Consider the following 19,610-nt stretch of genomic DNA (forward strand, 5'->3'; position numbering starts at 1 on the left):
ATTATTTCTAATAGTTTTCCACTGGATTATTTAGAGTTATAGAATCATGCCATCTGCAAACAGTGAGAGTTTCACTTCTTCTTTGCCAATTTGGATTCCTTTTATTTCTTTTTCTTGCCTCATTGCTCTGGCCAAAACCTCCAGTACTATGTTGAATAAGAGTGGTCAGAGGGAGCCCCCTTGCCTTCTTCCTGTTCTCAGAGAGATGGCTTTCAATTTTACCCCTTTGAGTATGACGTTGGCTGTGCATTTGTTATATTGAGGTATTTTCCTTGTATACCCATTTTATTGAGAGTTTTTATCATAAATGGATGTTGGATCTTGTCAAATGCTTTCTCTGCGTCTATTGAGATGATCATGTGATTTTTATTCCTCATTTTGTTAATGTGGTGTATCAGACTGATTGATTTGCAGATGTACCATCCCTACATCCTTGGTAAGTCCCAATTGATCATGGTGTATGATCCTTTTAATGTATTGCTGTATTTGGTTTGCTATTATTTTGCTGAGGTTTTTTGCATCTATGTGCATCAGTGATACTGGCCTGTAATTTTTCTTCTTTGTGTTGCCCTTGTCTGTCTTTGGGATCAGGGTGATGTTGACCTCATAGAATGAGTTAGGAAGTGTTCCATCTTCTTCAATTTTTTGGAGTAGTTTGATAAGAATAGGTATTAAATCTTCTTTGAATGCTTGGTTGACTCTCCAGAGAAGCCATCTGGTCCTGGACTTTTACTTTTGAGAAGGCTTTTGATTACTGTTTCAATCTCTTTACTTGTGATTGGTCTATTCAGATTCTCTATTTCTTATGGATCCAGTTTTGGAAGGTTGTACGAGTCTAAGAATTTGTCCACTTCTTCTAGATTATACAATTTGTTTGCATATAGATTTTCATAGTATTCTCTTATAATCCTTTGTATTTCTGTGGTATCCATTGTAATTTCTCCTCTTTCATTTCTAATTTTGTTTATTTGAGACTTCTCTCTTTTTTTCTTAGTGAGTCTGTCTAAGGGTTTGTCAATTTTGTTTATCTTCACAAAGAACAGCTCTTAGTTTCATTGATATTTCTACTATCTTTTGGTTTCTACTTCATTTATTTCTGCTCTAATTTTTTTTTTCCAGGAAGATTAGCCCTGGGCTAACATGTGTTGCCAATCCTCCTCTTTTTGCTAAGGAAGACTGGTCCTGAGCTAACATCCATGCCCATCTTCCTCTACTTTATGTATGGGCCGCCTATGGCAGCATGGCTTGCCAAGCGGTGCCATGTCTGCACCGGGGATCTGAACCAGCGAACCCCAGGCTGCTGAAGCAGAATGTGTGCACTTAACCACTGTGCCATCAGACTGGCCCCTCTGCTCTAATTTTTATTATGTCCCTCCCTCTGTTGACTTTGGGCTTTGTTTGTTCTTACACTTCTAGTTCCGTTAGGTGTAGTTTAAGATTATTTGAGATTTTTTTTCCTTTTTCTCCCCAAAGCCCCCCGGTACATAGTTGTATATTCTTAGTTGTGGGTCCTTCTAGTTGTGGCATGTGGGACGCCACCTCAGCGTGGCTTGATGAGCAGTGCCATGTCCGTGCCCAGGATTCGAACCAATGAAACACTGGGCCACCTGCAGCGGAGCACATGAACTTAACCACTCGGCCACGAGGCAGGCCCCTATTTGAGATTTTTCTTGTTTGCTAATGTGGGCCTGTATTGCTATGAATTTCCCTCTTAGGACTGCTTTTCCTGCATCCCTTATGAGTTGGTATGATGTATTTTCATTTTCGTATGTCTCCAGGTATTTTTTGATTTCTGCTTTAATTTTTTTCTTTTCTTTAATATTGAGGAAGATTAGCTGCAAGCTAAGATCCACTGCCAATCATCTTATTTTTAGGGAGGAAGATTGGTCCTGAGTTAACATCTGCCCCTATCTTTCTCTGTTTATATGTGGGACACCTGCCACAGCATAGGTTGATAAGCAGTGCATAGGTCTGCACCTGGGATCTGAACTGGAAACCCCAGGCTGCCAAAGCGGAGCACATGAATTAACTGCTGCACCACTGGACCAGCCCCACTCCTTTGGTTTCTTCATTGATCCATTGGTTGTCCAGTAGTATGTTGTTTAGTTTCCACATATTGTCACTTTCCCAGCTTTTTTCTTATAGTTGGTTTCTCATTTCATAGTATTATGTTCAGAAAAGATGCTTGATATGATTTCTATCTTCTTAAATTTATTGAGTCTTGCCTTGTTTCCCAACATGTGGTCTATCTTTGAGAATGTTCCATGTGCACTTGAGAAGAATCTGTATTCTGCTATTTTGGGATTCAGTGTTCTATGTATATATATACTAAGTCCATCTGCTCTAGCTTTTCGTTTAATTCCACTATTTCCTTGTTAACTTTCTGTCTGGATGATCTATCCATTGATGTAAGTGGGGTGTTGAGCTCCCCTACTATTACTGTTTTGCTGTTAATTTCTCCATTTGGGTATGTTAATAGTTGCTATACGTACATTGGTGCTCCTGTGTTAGGTGCATATTTATAAGTGTTATGTCCTCTGGTGAAACACCTCTTTTTCTCATTATATACTGTCCCTCTTTGTCTCTCATTGCATGTTTTATTTTGAAGTCTGCTTTGTCTGATATAAGTATGGCAACCCCTGTTTTCTTTTGTTTGCCATTTGCTTGGAGTATGGTCTTTCATCCCTTCACTCTGAGCCTGTATTTGTCTTTAGAGCTGAGATGTGTTTCCTGGAGGCAGCATATTGTTGGGTCTTGTTTTCTAATCTATCCAGCCACTCTGTGTCTTTTGACTGGAGAATTCAATCCATTAACATTTAGAGTGACTATTGATATATGAGGGCTTAGTGTGGCCATTTTGTCTCTTATTTTCTAGTTGTTCTGTACTTCTCTTGTTTCTCACCCAATGTATTTCTTACTGCCAATTCAGTTTGGTGATTTTCTAGGATGGTTTTCTCAATTTTCTATTTACGATTTGTGTCTCTGCTCTGATTTTTTTAGTGGTTACCAAGAAGTTTGTATAAAAGATCTCATAGATGAGATAGTCCATTTTCTGATAGCCTCATATCTTCTTAGCCTAAGCAGTTTCCATTCCTTTCCTCTTCCCCATCTAAGTTATTGTTGTCACAACTTATTCTGTTTTGTGTTGTGAGTTTGTGATTGGAATAAGATGATTATAGTTATTTTTGATGCTTTCCTTCCCTTCATCTTTAATGTTATAATTATTTGCTAACCTGTTCTGATAGAGAGCTTCAATTTTCTGATTTTGTCTGCCTGTTTATCTCCTTGCTTAAGGCTTTGTAACTGTTTTCTTTTATTTCAGGTATGAGGGCCTTCTTGATCATTTCTTGTAGGGGGGATCTTGTGGTGATGAACTTCCTTTGCTTCTGTTTATCTGGGAAAGTTTCTATTTCTGCACTGTATCTGAAGGATAGTCTCACAGGTTAGAGTATTTTTGGCTGAAAGTTTTTGTCTTTCAGTATTTTGAATATATCATTCCACTCTTTTCTGGCGTGTAATGTTTCTGCTGAGAAATCCACTGAAAGCCTGATAGGGCTTCCTTTGTAGGTTATTTTCTTCTCCCTTGCTGCCCTTAATATTTCTTCTTTATCATTGACTTTTGCTAGTTTTACTAATGTATGCCTTGGAGAAGGCCTTTTTACATTGATGTAATTAGGAGTTCTATTAGCTTTATTTACATGTAATTCCAGCTCCTTCCCCAGGTTTGGGAAGGTCTCAGCTATTATTTCTTTGAACAAGCTCTCTGCTCATTTCTCCCTCACTTCTCCCTCTGAAATACCCACAATCTTTATGTTGCATTTCTTAATTGAGTTGGATGTTTCTCAGAGAATTCCTTCATTTCTTTTTAGTCTTAGTGCTCTCTCCTCTTCCACCTGAAGCATTTCTATTTCTGTCCTCTAAGTTACTAATTCTGTCATCCATAGTGTCAGCTCTGTTTTTTAAGGATTCTAGATAGTTTTTTATCTCATTCTTTTGTCCTTCATCTCTAGGATTTCTGTTTGGTTTTTTCTTTTTTGCAGTTTCAATCTTTTTTGAAGAAATCCCTCTGCATATTAATTTTATTCCTGTGTTCACTGAACTGTCTTTCTCAGTTTTCTTGTAATTCATTGAGTTTCTTTATGATAACTATTTTGAATTCTCTCTCATTCAGATTATAAATTTCTGTAACTTCAGGATTGGTTTATGCACACTTGTCATTTTCCTTCTGGTTTGGAGTGTTAATGTATTTCTTCATGCTGTTTGATGGAGTGGAACTTTGCCAGCCCATAGTGGTAGTACCTTTTTGCAGATTCCACCTGCCACAACTGGGGGGTTCAGGAGTTGTGTTTTCTGAGCCCACCATGTCCCCTGGCAGTTGTGCCTATCTGTTGGAAGTTTGCTTGTTGAAAGTTGTGCCAATTGGCCTCTCTGCTTCTGGCTGCCACTGCTTCACATATGCAGATGCAAGTGTTCTGGTGGGGATCCCCTGCCCTGGCCTGGTGATGTGCCAGGTGGTCTAGGAGGGGAGGGAGTGCTTTCTTTCCCACATCCACTCATGCTTTGTACTCACTGGCAGCCCACCTGGGCTGCTTGGCTTGGTGGAGGTACCCCTGCAGTGACTGAGCCACCTTGGTGTGGTGTGTTCCCACAGGTGAGAGGCAGCTCCAAGAAAGAAAGCATTCCTGCAGAGGGCTGCCTTTCCCCTGTCTCCTCTCAGAGTTGCATGCTGGCCACTGTGTGAGGTCCCGTGCCCTATATTGCAGCTGCTGGAGATGGGGAGGAGATCTGATTACCCACTTCCACTGCTTTGCAGGGGATCCAGTACCCCCATCTTCAGACATATGGGTGCATGAGTCTCTCAGACATCTATTGTGTTGTGTGGATAGCCTCTGTTGGTCAAGGAATATGCTTTTTATTGTATCTTAAGGGAGAGACACCAATGGAACTGTGCCATCATGCTGACATCACTCCTTTACACCTTACTTTTAAAGAAGAATTCAACTGATTAGAAATCAGACTTCTTGTTGTCTACCATTAAAGCTCTTTACAAGTCAGATTTAGGCTAAAGACATTCATGTTTAGCTGTTCATGAACAATTAATTTTTTTCATATAGAGTGTCCAAGGTTGTGGAATTTTGAAAAAATCTGTTTCCCCTTTATAATGGGAGTTCCAAAAGCAGCTTGTGGTCTTTATAACTTGGTGATGTATATATCATAGTTCAAAGATCATAATAATTGTTATTTTAACAATTTTATATAAAATCCCCACATGTATTTTTCAAAAGTTACTTTGAACTCTTTCTTATGTTCCTATAGGTCATATCTTTTATTAATTATGCTCAAAACTATCCCTCTACCACATTTTTTTTTTTTTGGTCTATATTGCGCTTGCTTTTTGGACTAGTCTTTCTTTTATCATCGTAGAAGTCCAGTTTGCCTCAATATACTGATTTTTTGATCATATTTTCCATAGAATGCACAGCATTAAAACAGAATTGATATTTTTTAAGTTCTTAAAACAAAAATAATACTTTTAAATTCCTGTATTCACAAAATGGTATCAAATAGAATAAGAATATCAACTGTTTATTGAGAGCCAGGCACAATGCCAGGAACTCTCTGTTCATTTTCAAGGAAGTTATTACCTTCATATTGTTAATAAAATTGAGGTTCAGGGAGAGGTTAAGTCACTTGTCAGGGTGACTTAACTAGTGAATACATCTACAAAATGAGATCTCTTTTGAGGTTGCTTTCAGCTCTATTGTCTTGTTATTCTATACACTTAGTGTGAAATTTACCAGGGTGTAATGTTCAATTTATAGCTCCTAAAAACAAAAACTGGCTTCCTAATGATAGCTGTTTTGAGCACTAGATGGATTGTCCCCACTCTCCATTTGTTTACACATCTGTTCTTGGGATAAAGATTTACCATTCATCTTCTGTGTCTATGCTGGTCCTGAGGATACAGATGTGAATAAAACATGGTCCCTGTCTTCATGTTGGGGATTAAATTAAATGGTAATATATGTAAAGCTCTATGCCTGTCACATAGGAGCTTTTCAATAAATTACAGTTTCTATTATGATTAGTGTTACTATTATGATATAACTAGCAACAATGATAAAATGGGAGCAGGTTCTTTAGAGACTATAGATCCTAACTCTTCTTTCTTTCTTTGCTAATTTGGCTAATGAAAATCTGGAGAATGTCAATCACTTATAATGACATGAAAAACAATAGGTAAACGTCCAATAATTTTTTTTCTTTGGTGAGGAAGATTGTCCCTGAGCTAACATTTGTTGCCAATCTTCCTCTTTTTGCTTGAGGAAGATTGTCCCTGAGCTGACATCTGTGCCAATCTTCCTATATTTTGTACAGAGGATACCACCACAGCATGGCTTGATGAGCAGTGTGTAGGTCCACACCCAGGATCTGAACCCATGAACCCCAGGCTGCCGATGCGGAGTATGTGAACTTAACCATTACACCACTGGGCAGCCCTGTAATGTCCTATAATTTATGATGAATGCCTTTTGCCTGTGACTAATGAAGTGCTAGAATATCAACAATATTCAAATAAATGCTTTATAATTCTTGAGAGTGGAGACCTTGACCTTGTCTTGTCCCTAGTGCCTGGTGCATATTGGACATGTAATGTCAATTGGAATGGAAACCCTTTTCAAAGTCCAGCTCAACCAAACATAATGCCAGTTATGATTATGGCATCATCTAGGAAAAAAGTCCCTCACAGGTAAATCAGCCATAGTTTTAAAATCCCCAAAGAAACAAATAGCCATCATCTCTAGCTGTGTGCAGCATTGTCGACATGCACCATAAGGTCCAATGGTGGTATAGGAATGTTTCCCTTACGTGGCTCACATGTGTGGCTGCCTAGGACAAAGATATGGCCTACCATAGCTTTTTATTTGACCATAAACAATTGACAGTAAATAAGGCCAACTATCAGCAGAGTTGAGCAGTTTATAACTTTGTTAGTCTCTCCTTTTAATACACTTACTGCCCTTGATGACCTCTAACCCAGTCAACTAACTTCCTTCCTTCCTAGCTCCTTCCCTCCCTCCCTCTGTTCCTCACTTCCTCCCTCGCCCCCTTCCTTATATTCAACAAATAATTATGTGTGCCTACAGTGGACTGGGCACTGTGCCAGCTGGCAATACAAAAAGGAGTGTGTCCCTATTCTCAGGTTTAGTGGGGACAGGTAATCAAATATACAAATAGATGTAAAATTACAGTTGTGAAAAGTGCTGTGAAGGAGAATTATATTGTGTTATGAGCATCTCTACTCAGAGACGTCAGAAAAAGTGATCCTGAGGAAGTGCAACCAAGCTAAGATCTGAAGGATAAGAGTTATGCAGAGGAACACAAGAGGGACAGCATATGCAAAGACTTCCCTATCTCTCCCTTCCTTGGGCATTCTGGGTCTTACTCTCTAAGTCTAGCAGACCAGAAGGGATCTGATGTCATTTGTACTGTTTGACAGCATCACTGGAAATGTCTTCTTCCTCCATTAAGTAGGTAATGCCTCCTCTTTTCTAAGCTTGACTTTTCTAACAAAACAGGAATTTATTATCTTAGTTTATTCTATCCTGTCCTGGTACAGAGGTACCTCATGATTTCCTTTTCTCCATGCTCCTTTCAGTCCTCCTTTGCCTCTGCTTCTTTACCCAAGCCTACACTAAGCCTCCTACACAACTATTGGAACTTCAGCTTCTTCCTCTAGCTAGCAGTCAAGTGTCTAGAAGAGGCCCAACTCTCTTCTCTCACTTGCCAGCTGGGTGATATGGGACAACTCACATAATCTCTCTGTGCCTCCCTTGACTCATCTGTAAAATGGGCCTCATCATTCTTAGCTCCTATGGTTGCCTTCAATATTACCTTCTATAGAATGTCTTACCCACACTGGTTATGCAGAGAATTTTAGCCACCAACCTCACTCAAACATCTAAATGCTTAGTTTTTCCAAACACTTAAGGCTTTACATTTTAATTGAATTTTGTGTTGTAATTCCCCTTTTACGATAATTTGAAACTGTTGTCCTTGCTTCTTATTTATTCTTTCCTTGAGAAGCTTCTGACAGGATGTTAAAAGGTCATGCCTGGTTAACGCTTTTACTATGAATGCCAATCAGAGATTCCTTCTTATATTGAGTGAGTAGGAAGTCCCAATTCCATGGCACCTGGGTTGAACTTTGGGCTCTAAGGGGACAGTACTTGGAGTTCGCAGGGATCTCTAGAGATTAGATGCCATACTGGACCTTGGAACCTTCTCCTCTTATTTCTAATGAAATCTGAATTGTTTTGATAAATATGAATTTATGTATTAAGAAGTTATTGTGAAATTAAATAATAGTTTTGAACTTAGCAAAATTATTCAAATAAAGTCTTTCGGGAACAGCTGGACTCAGAAGAAGCATTTGGCAATTGCATTGAACTGTGGTTTTAAAGATGTCACAGATTCTTAAAAAGAGGCATTTATAAGGATTAGCAGTGAGCCATAATGCTGCCCTCTCCCATACATGTTGGCTATACGCATGCTAATTAAAAAATGTAAAAACCTTGTTATTCTTCTCTCATTAATTTGATTCAATTATTTTTATTAGTTTACAGACCCTGACATTATATTATGTACTAGTTAGGTGTAGTGAATGGGGATATACACTGTCCTTAAGGAATTTAAGGATTAATATTTCAAACACTTGCCTAAACACATTTATACATATTATAGGTAAATGATCTAATAGTTTGTTCCACAATGGTATCATCTAACCATGATTTAGCTCAAAAAGACTTCCAGACAGAGGTGGACATTTGAGCTGGTTTTATTTTCTTTATTCTTAAAAAAAAAGTTTTTATCCAAGTTAGTCATGGATATCATTTAAAAAATCAAGTAAGTAATTGAAAGATATAATAATAGCATAAAATTTTCTAGTGGTAATTAATAGCTACAAGCACAGCATAATTAAATGTTAGGAGATCTTGCCTGGTCCAAGTTCTAGGCGTACATATGATAGGCACTACATCAAATCAAATATAGGGTTAGTAAGAAGGAGCAGATGGGTAGAATAAAAAAAGCAGGCAGCCCATTAGAAGGAAATGAATCAAGCTGGGCAGACTGGAGCTGACTAAGCACAACAGATACTTGATTTTGAAAAAGAAAAAATAATGTGGAGCCATAATGAGTATGCCATAGTTTGAACCATTAGCTTACAGAAATGATCTAAGCAGGCAGCATTCAACTAATGTTTATTGAGCAATTGTTATATTCCAGCCATTGTTCTTTGAATGGTAGATGAATCACAAAGAGACCCCATTATTGGAAAATTTCCACTTTAATAGTGAAAATAAGATATATACATGAATCAGTATAATACATAGCAGAAGATAATAATTGGCCATAGAAAGTACCCAGTGCTACACAAGTACAAAAGGAGGATGGCTTCGTGGAGGGTGGTACAGGCCAAGGGGAAGCATTAAACACAGAAATCAGTTATAATAATTGAAAAACAAAGGTATAGTGATAGTTTAATCAAAACAGAATCCTGAAACACATTATCACTGTAGAAACAATAAAAAAAAGTTTCCAGCAAAATTAATGAATTAATAGAAAGCCTTTATTCTACGGCCAACATTTCTCTCTTTCCTGAAAATGTCATTCAAAAGGGGCTGTGAATTTAGAAATCTTTGAAAAAATGAGTTGGAAATCATTAAGAAAACAGATTTAAAATTCGAAAACCAAGTAGAAATGTCAACGTACACATATGAAGCAACTTGTGCATTTCTAGCATCATGTATGTCTCACATTTTGTCAAACAGTCTTCTCTTGTGTCTAAAAGATTATAGCTAGCATTTCATAATATCTACACTTTGAAAGGCACTTTATTATATTGTCTCTTGTCTTTATGACAGCCCTGAGAAGTAGATGCAAGTATCCCCCTTTAAAAAAAAAAGGAGAGGAATTTGAGTGACTTGCCTGGGATCACATACCTAGTATACTGCATAGCAGATGGTCTCCAAAGCCTGTGCTTTGCCTACTGCACAATCCTGACTGAAGAGATTGTGAACCAATAGAACAAGAATATTTAAAATGAGAATTCTGTGTATTGCAAACAGTCCATTGTGTGTGTGTTATGTGCATTATGTGCTTATATATGATCGTTCTGAGCAATAGTAAATTCTTTTTGAAAATAGGCAGCACAGTATTGTACACAGTGTGGTGTAGAAGTTAGGAATATAGGTGATAGAGTGAAGCTATTTTATTTCACCATAAATCATAGCCTGGACCACAGATCTTTTTTCTGTAAAATTGGGGCTATTGTGAGGGCCACATGAGGCAATGTACACGGCTACTTGGCACAGTGTTTGGCACGTGCTAAATTCTATTTAAATGTTAGTCATTATTATCAGTATTAACTGATATAGTCACTATTATCATCATATAATGACAATGAGTCATCATGAGTATAGTCATTACTCTACTGACATCATGAGTATAGTCAGTATTATCATCAACAAATCAATCAGTATTTTTTCTTCTCAAATTTCTTGTCCTCTTCTCTCCTACTTGTACAAAGATTGCTACACATTAAATCTAAATTCCGTAATCCAAAGGCCTCAGAGGACACTGAGATGCTTATCTTATATCCAAGATGTAAGAGGAAACACACACATCTATTTCAAGACAGGCCACAGATAGGTTATAACTTAGAGGTATGAGAAGGCTAATGCAAGGAAGTAAATCAAACCAAATTTACAAAGAGTTGGGATAGACACACATTATTTGGGACAAGTGTACAAAGATGTAGAAAAGGTTACAGGGAGATTGGAAACATTTTGGACATATTGGGTAGGGAAATTCCTCATGGACTGATTATTTGGGCAGCTGTTTATGTATAATCTAGTATGATTGGATAAAGGAAAGTTAAATGATAATACATGCCATTCTTTGCATTCTTTGGCTATGTAATGCTATCGGCAGGCAGTAATGAGCTCTGGTATTAGGGTGATTGCAATGGGATAGAGCTGAAAGAGTTGCATCTAAAAGGAATTTTGAGAATGGGACTTGGTGACTGATTGAATTTAGCTGGAGAGAGAGAAAGAAGTTCTAGGTGATTCCAAAGTTTGGCCACCATAGGATTACAAGAATGGTGGGTGGTTAGCCAAAGTGGGAATGGGAAAAACAGATCTGGTTTGTCCATTGACACTGTCCAGTTTTAGGCTTTGAATTTAGAGTGACAATATCACATCCAGTTGAGATGTCTTTTGAGCTAAAATCAACAAGATGCAATTTTTAAGTGGTAACTGTAAATTCCTACATTTAAGTTAAGAATTCAATTGTGCAAGTCCAGCAAGTGGGTTATCTCCTTGACAGTTAACTTAGGGATTTTTGTTGGCCACAAAATTAAGCATGTGCCAACAATGTGCCCTGCTGTTGAAAGAGTGCATGCCATGTTAGGCTGCATTAATAGAAGTATATTCACTTGCCCTAGAGAGATTCTGTGGTCCCGCTAGCATCTATGCTATGAGATCACATTTCCTGTCTCACCCTAGGCGCCGTGTTTCTAGAGAGGGGTACTTACAAAGTTCTTTCTAATTGTAAGAAGATATAATTCCCTGAGTCATGAGTCCATGAGAAACCAATTCGTAGCAATGATTTCTTTCAATCTATGGCAATATACTTGTTTCCAAGGGATAGAAGAGTTACACTCTGAGAATAACAGAACTTCACTATGGATAGTTATTGAAGTAATGTTAAGTTTTAAACTTATCAAGTAGTTATCTCTTATCTGACTAAAGCCTTCCCTCAGGAACTGCCCATAACCATAGAAAGTGTTACTTTTGAAACACTATATGTGCTCTTTCTGAATGCTTCCTACTTCTGAAAACCTGTTAGTAAAACACCATTTGGAACAACCTTGTCAAGGCATCACAAATTTATTGCTCACCTCAAATATCACCTCCTCAGAGAGGTCTTCCCTAATGACCCAATCTGGCCCCAAGTTACTTTTCTATCCTATTATCCTGTTTTCTTTCCTTCATATGTTAGCACTTAACACTAACAGAAATTGTTTACTTATTTGTTCTCTGTCTCACTTCCCAACATACGAGAATTATGAGAGTGGGATCTTGTGTCTTTTTCTCTCTAGCATTCAGAATAGTACCAGGCACATAATAGATATATAATATAATATGATTGAATTAATGAAACATATAGGTTCGGTCTTGAGGTGTTTCTCAAAGCTAGTTTCAGTCCTTGCTACAGTATCTCTGGACCTTTCTATGTAATTTATGTAATCTAGGCTGAAGCTCTGACATATTTGCCATGGTGACAGAGTATAGCCACCTGGTTTTTAGGATACCATTATGAATTTAAAGGTCATCAATGAATCTTCTTTTAGTTATTCTATTCTATCAAGAATAATTCCAGTTCCATTCACTTCATCTTAGTTTTAACTTTGAAATCCTTTAAATGTTGAGGTTTTCAGTAGAACCCTCTTCATCTTCTACATGTCATATTCTTGGTTGTGGTAACCTTGGTAGCCTTTTCTAGTCAAAGGGTCATGAAGTTAACTCAGAAAAAGTGCCTTTTCTTGGATTATCTAAGCATTTTATATCATCATCTTTGGAGCTAAGTTGAATCAGAAAACCAACTGTGACTGTCAAGTCACCCTACTACATTTCTCTAGATTGTTCTTCAAAATTACCTTTCCTCAAACCTCTTATATCTCTTTCTCCCAGCAGATGGCTTTGTTTCATATTTCATTGAGAAAACAGATAATATCAGTCAGGAACTCCCTAATCTTTCCATAACTAAATCCATCCACTGCCCTGATCTGCATGCCCCTTCTCTTCTTTCCTTCTTACCACCCCAATGAAGAGTCTCTACTCTTATCTAAGGCCAGCAACCACTTGTACTTTGTGTCCTATCCTCTCTCATCTTCTAAAGGATTTTGATTCTACAATTATCCCTCTCCTTATGTCATTAGTTTCTCATTCTCTACAGGATTATTTCCATCAGCATATAAATAAGCTGTAGTATCTTTTATTTTAGGGGGAAACAAACCCTCTAGCTCCCTCCTAATTTTCTAGCGTCCTTAAGAAAAGTTCTTAAAAGAATTGTCTTTTAGTCATTGTCTTTGCTTTCTCACATTTTCTCCACAGTACACTTCAAACAGAGTTTCCTCCCCAACGCTTCACCCCTGTTGTCAACGTCACTAATGATGTTCATGTTGCTAATTCCAGTGGTTATTTCTATGCTTGTATTTGACTTAAGCTTCCTGTGGGATTTGACCCACATCTTTCTTCTTAAAATAGCTTTCTTTTCCTTTTCTTTCCTCTTGGCTTCTGTGACACTATATATCTTGGAGAGCCTGAGTCATAACATTTTTGTAATTTATTAAGGCTGTGCTCACAGAAGAAACCTGTAAAAGTGTGAGGGAAGCAAGACAGAACAGGGAAATAATCTAGGCAAAGATGTGGTTTCAGAATAAATTTAGCCTCAGCCTAATCCCACCAGAGTTCTAGAGCATGCCTTGTACCACAGAGACAAAGGGGCTGGCTGTTATACCCCTGCATCCATCATAGGCTGTAGGCCACCCTGGGAGATTGGAGTAGAGGCATAACTTTCCATGTATCTCCAGGTAAAGCTTCTCCTGGTAGCCAAGGGAAATTCTTCAGAGAAGGATGCAGGAGAAAGTCCACAGTAGCTGAGGATTGAGCACTGGCTCAATAAAGGGGATTTGGTGTACTAGATGCTGTAGGTGTCCCACCTTTCCCTTCTACTTCACTAGCCTCTCCTTCTCTTCCTCTGCTAGGCTCAATTCTTGCCCCACACTCTTATCCTTGATGATTTCTTACAATTGCTAAAAGCTCACAAATTTACCTTCTGGTCTTGACCACTTTAGAGAACTCTAGACTTGCACTGACAATTGCCTACTTGATGTTTCCACTTAAAAGTCTAAAAGACATCTTAATTTTAACATGGATAAAACTGAACTCTTGATTCCCTGTCTTGCCTTCAAACCTGCCCTGTCCCACCTTTCCTCATCTCAGGTGTTCAAGCTCCAAAGCTTATTTTTGTCCGTGATTCTTCTCTTTCTCTTACATCTCACAATCTTCTGGCTTTACATCCAAAACATATCTCAAACCCATCCACCTTCTTTCCACCTTCACCACCATCATTCTAGCCCAAGCCATCATCATCTCTCACCTGGACTGCTGCAGTCATACCTTCAGGCTATCTCTGTGCTTCAGTTCTTGCTCACCTTGAAGACTTCTTTATACAGCTACCAGAGTGCTCTTAAGACACAAATCAAATAATGGTACACACCTGCTCAAAACCCTACAGTCACTTCTCATTCCACTTAGAATAAGATCCCACTCCTTACCCTGGTTTACAAAACCATACGTAGTGTGGCCCAAGGACACCCTTCCAACCTCATTTTTTGCTGCGTTTCCCTCTACTCATTATGCTCAGCCATATCAGCCATGTCTCTTGCCTCCTCAACCACACCAAGAAGGTTGCTGCTTTGGGGTCTTTATTTTGGCTGTTTTGTCTTTCTTACTGTCACTCAGATCTCATTTTAAATATCAAATTGTAAGGCAAGCTTCCCTGATCAACCAATCACCATCTCCTGATTCTTTTAATTATCTACAGAGGACTTAATGCTGTTATTTTTCTTATTAATTCTTTTAGTCATTCGTTCATTCATTCGATTGTTGCTCTCTCACTGATACTGTGTAAGTGCTTTTAGGGTAAAGATCTTACATATCTTTTTCACCTCTGTATATCGAAAACCTGGAACTGGCGGCTCATAGTAAGCATACAATGCATACTTTTTAATGAATCTTGACTCACCTGCTTCCTTAGACAGATGGTTATATGGGCAGTTTAGACTGCATTTTTTTCATGATTTGTTTGTGGATATATATTTCTAAGCATCAAAAATTAATAAAATAAAACCCCACTTTATAGTCAAGCTTGATTATATCCTGTGGCTTCCCTTTGATATACCATGAAATCAAATTACTGTGTTATCTTCATGTACCTGGGCCATACCCGTAGATTCTGTAAAACACAATGACAAAAATATAACTCATACATGAGAACTTATGGCATAACATGCAAAATGAGCATTATACAGTCTGTGCTGTATACCTGGAAAGCACTGATGGTGTGGGAAACCACAAGCTCCATTCCTTGTTACTTATTTACTTTAAAATTACATGTTACCATCTCTTTGCTGGAGACAGTTCTCCACGAGTCTCTCATGCTTTTGCATATTTTGTAAGCAGAAGTACTGACTGCCTTTGTTCCAGACTAACTTTTCAAGGATGTCTATATAGCAGATATCCTTGGAAATTAGACATAGTGTCTCCCTCTGGAGCAAAGGACAGGCACGGTTACTGCTCATTATAAAAGATTCAGGTTCCCTAAGCTTTTGGTTCCTCTTCTGTAAAACAACACTCTGCACATCTAGGTGTCATCTGATTCTCTGCCTTGCTGGTGCAAAAATGGCAATATTCTGGGCACAGCTGTTGCTGTGAGTAATAAACGGTCTTTTTTCTCTTTCCCAGGGATCTCACGCTTTCTACTAGCATCTATGAAATGGCGGCAGGTTAGCTTGCAAATTGGGTAAAATCTCAGACCTTTCACAGTTCCTGACACTCCTGGATTCCTGACTAGTATTCAGAGATTTTCTTGGGCTCTCAGCACTGGTCATCTTCTATGAATTTTTTACTAAAATTAGGCAAAAGAATGAAATCTATCTCAGAAGAGTATCAAAGTGATGTGACTTGAGAAAAAATCAATCAACCATTGATGGCTTTGAAGATGAAAGGAGGGGCCCGGCGCCTAGGAATGTGGGCAGCCTCTGGAAGCTGGGAAAGGCAGGGAAACAGATCCTCCCTAGAGCCTCCAGAAGGAGCACAGTCCTGCCCGTACCTTGATGTTAGGTCAGTGACACCTATTTCTGATATCTGATCTCCAGAGCTGTAAAATAATAAAGTTTTATTGTTTTAAGCCACTGAGTTTGTGTAAATTTGTTACAGTTGAAATAGGAAACTAATACAGTCACAGACTCTAGATGAAGTCTTTTCATTAGAATGCCTACATGAATATATTTTAACTTCACCATTCTAAAAGAATAAAGCCTCCAAGATGGTAGATGTATTGTCCTTTGTTTAGAGGACACTGGCAATTCTGAGGAAAGCATGTATGGAAACCAAATCTCTTCAATGAATTCTAAGGACAGGGAATTTCCTTGTAAATATATCTATGTCTACTTTATATTAATTTAAATCATTAACATACACCCATACCAAATATCAGGTGATATTTAAACATAAATGGTACTCACCTAAATTTTCTTCTTAATTTTCTTGTCTTTTGTAAACTCATTAATTTGTAAAACCTCCCATGATTCCTTTTCTTTTACCCTTTATTATTAAAATTCTGAAGGGGCTGGCCTGGTGGCGTAGTGGTTAAGTTTGCACACTCCACTTTGGTGGCCCAGGTTTCTTGGGTTCGGATCCCAGGCGTGGACCTACACAGTGCTCATCAAGCCATGCTGTGGTGGCATCTCACATATGAACTAGAGAAAGATTGGCACAGATGTCAGCTCAGGGACAATCTTCCTCAAGCAAAAAGAGGAAGATTGGCAACAGATGTTAGCTCAGGGCCAATCTTCCTCACCAAAAAAATAAATAAATAAAATAAAAAATTCTGAAGTATACAGTTAGTAATGAAATCTGAATGGTAAATTATGTTTGAGAGTGAAAGAAAAGGCAATTTTTGTATCTTGGATGGTACAGTTAGATTTCATATCAAAGAAAAATACCACGTTTTAGAGGACAATCCTGTGTCATTGATTTACTGGATTAGAGGATCAAGGAGGATCTTTCTAACTCCTCTTATGTGCAGTCCTTCCTATGGCTAACCAATTTGTCATTAGTAGAACAGGTGTCTGTAGGGCAGATACCCTACCATACCATGTCAGTAGTTTCTCTTATGAACTTTGTGATCATACAAAATGATGTTAAAGCTCCCCGCCCACTGCTACCCTTGGCTGTATCCATGTAATGGAGAAGTCTTATTGGCCTAAATGAAAAATCTCATTTGGGTGTACTATAGTAGAACCTCAGATCTTTGACTATATTTCTGATTTCTGGAAATTAGCCCTTTTACTGAATTTTTAATGGTTTTCAGTCTATGGGTCACAATGTTAGGATATTCTTGAGTTGCTCAAGTGATTTATAAGTGTATCATTAATTGTATTTTCAAATACCCTCAGAATGGTTTGTAATTCAATTTTAATGAAGTTAAATGTTTGAATTAAAAATTAAATTGTGCTTTAATTAACAAAGTGCTTGAACATGAAGTTCAAATGATCTTTAGTTATAAAGATAATTTTAAATATATGTGAAATAACTGTTTAAGATCATGTTCAAGTTTTCTTAGGTAACATCGATCTCAACAAAGGCGCTTAATTATTTCTTTTTTCTCATTTGAAGATGGGTAATGTATAAGTCCATTAAATCTCTATGTGTTTGCAGTTGACATCACTAAATCTGGGAAACAATCTTCTAGAAGAAGTTCCAGAAGAGATGAAATACCTTACATCTCTGAAGAAGCTCCATTTATTTGGAAATAGGATTCATAGATTTGCATCTGGTGCATGTGGTAAGTTAGTCAAAGACCAAAATTATAGTATCAAGCTTAATCCTCTTATGTTTAACAATTTGGAACTAAAGTGAAAGGGAATTGTACATGTTTTAATATTTTTCTGTTGGAGCTGTTTACACACTACTCTTGAAATTAAGGAATTTGGGGGACAACACTTTTTTCCAACTATTGTATTATATATTTCTTTACATGTATACCTATGAAATAAGTAAGCATTAGTGTTAGTGAATTTTCCCCTTTTAAGAATCAGTGTACATTTAGACTCTTGAATCCTGGGGCCCTTTCTCTGTGCCAGAGAGAAAACCAGTTGAAGAGCAAATCAAGAAAAGCTCTCCATAGCGCTCCTTATTCTTTACACCTTTTCTTGTCTCAGATACTAAGTGACAATCTTTGATCAAGATGCTAAGTTTAAATCAATTTGAGGAGAATTTTAAAGGAAAGATATGAGACTCAATAATTAGCATTCTTTACTTTGTGTTTCCTTTAAACCTACAATTTCTCCATCCAATATGAAACTCTTCCTATTTAATATGGGTAACATGGGCTTAAGGACAGAATGCATGACAAAGAAATCTGTATGATTTTTATAGCTTCATTAACTCATGTAAGGCACTTCACCATTTTATGCATTTGTCCCCAATAGTAAATCTAGAACTATATTACAAAATGTATAAGGTTCTGTGAACTTTTGAGGCACAGGTGCTATATATAATCACTGTCACCACCAAGCAGCAATTATTAAGGGTATTATTGCATGGGGCACTAAATTAGGGGTATATTTGGCAAACAGCACGAATAGACTCTGATACCATCTATTTAAAGTACCTCAAAATCTTAGATCATGTATCTTTGAGAAATATTTTTCCTCAAAATGAGAACTGTAACAAACACCTATTGATGCTTATGTACATTATATATACAAAGCCATAGATTCAGGGTTCAATTATAGTTTACTTAGGAAGAAAACAGTTTACATATAAGAAAAAATTAAGGGCATGCAAACAAATATACAATACTATTTTATTAACTATATTGAGGGGACAAACTTAGGTAAAACCTGATGTATATAAATGATATTAAGCAACCTAATTAATGTGAATTTAGTTTCTGTAAAGAAGTAATTTTTTTTCTTGTGTTGCTCTTAAATTTGAGGTTTACAAAATACATGTAATCTGTATACAGTGCCCCTGAATGTCTGTGACTTCTGTATTTCCTGATTTTGGGCTGTTGAACTTTGAAAATCCCATGTGATCGACATAAATTATGGTCTATGTCAGATCCTGATTATCCAATTGCAGAAATGGTTTGGTGTCAGGGAGTTGAGCCCCCTCCAACATAGATCACATGATCTTGTCCCCCTGACCTGAGCAGACTGGACAAGGGCTAGACATGTGTCCCAAGCTGAGTCAGTCATATATCCTTTCTTGGGGATTATGACAGAATCTAAAACAGTTTAATTAGTCTGAGCTAATTACATGAATTAAGACAGAGGTTGCAAACTGGTGGCCCACGAGCTGAATCTGGTTCACAAATAGGTAGGTTCTGTTTTGTCTGCCTTTGTAAAAATTTGAATTTAGTGCCAAAATTTACAGGTCAACACAGTTTATATAAAAGTCTGGATCTCTAGCTCTTTTTGTTTGTTTGTTTTACAAAGGAAAGATTAGGCAACACTGAAATCACATTCCCACGTGACAGCATTGGCGGGGAGCTGGCTGAATGGCAGCTGCCCTGTTAAGATAAGGGATGTGCTCTGCAGTTCGGCAGGCTGCCATCAGGTACACTCCCACCAGACCCACTGCTGTGTTTTGAGTTATCTCCCCAGTTCCTGCAGGCATTTCCATTTGAGAACTCTGTCTACCCTGTCTGTGAACATTCAAACACAGGAGTTGGGGATGGCTAGGAATGCATGG

General features: G+C 37.8%; 1 protein-coding gene across 1 annotated transcript in view; it reads left to right on the plus strand.

The window, feature by feature from the left end:
* LRRC69 (leucine rich repeat containing 69) overlaps positions 1-19,610 on the plus strand; it is a 139,454-nt gene that overhangs the window by 41,963 nt on the left and 77,881 nt on the right. Inside the window, exon 3 of the mRNA XM_044744093.2 lies at positions 17,571-17,697. Coding sequence (XP_044600028.2) covers positions 17,571-17,697 — 127 coding nt within the window. The remainder of the gene's footprint in view (positions 1-17,570; positions 17,698-19,610) is intronic.

This window comes from Equus asinus, chromosome 12 (genome assembly GCF_041296235.1).
Source record: "Equus asinus isolate D_3611 breed Donkey chromosome 12, EquAss-T2T_v2, whole genome shotgun sequence".
NCBI lineage: Eukaryota > Metazoa > Chordata > Mammalia > Perissodactyla > Equidae > Equus > Equus asinus.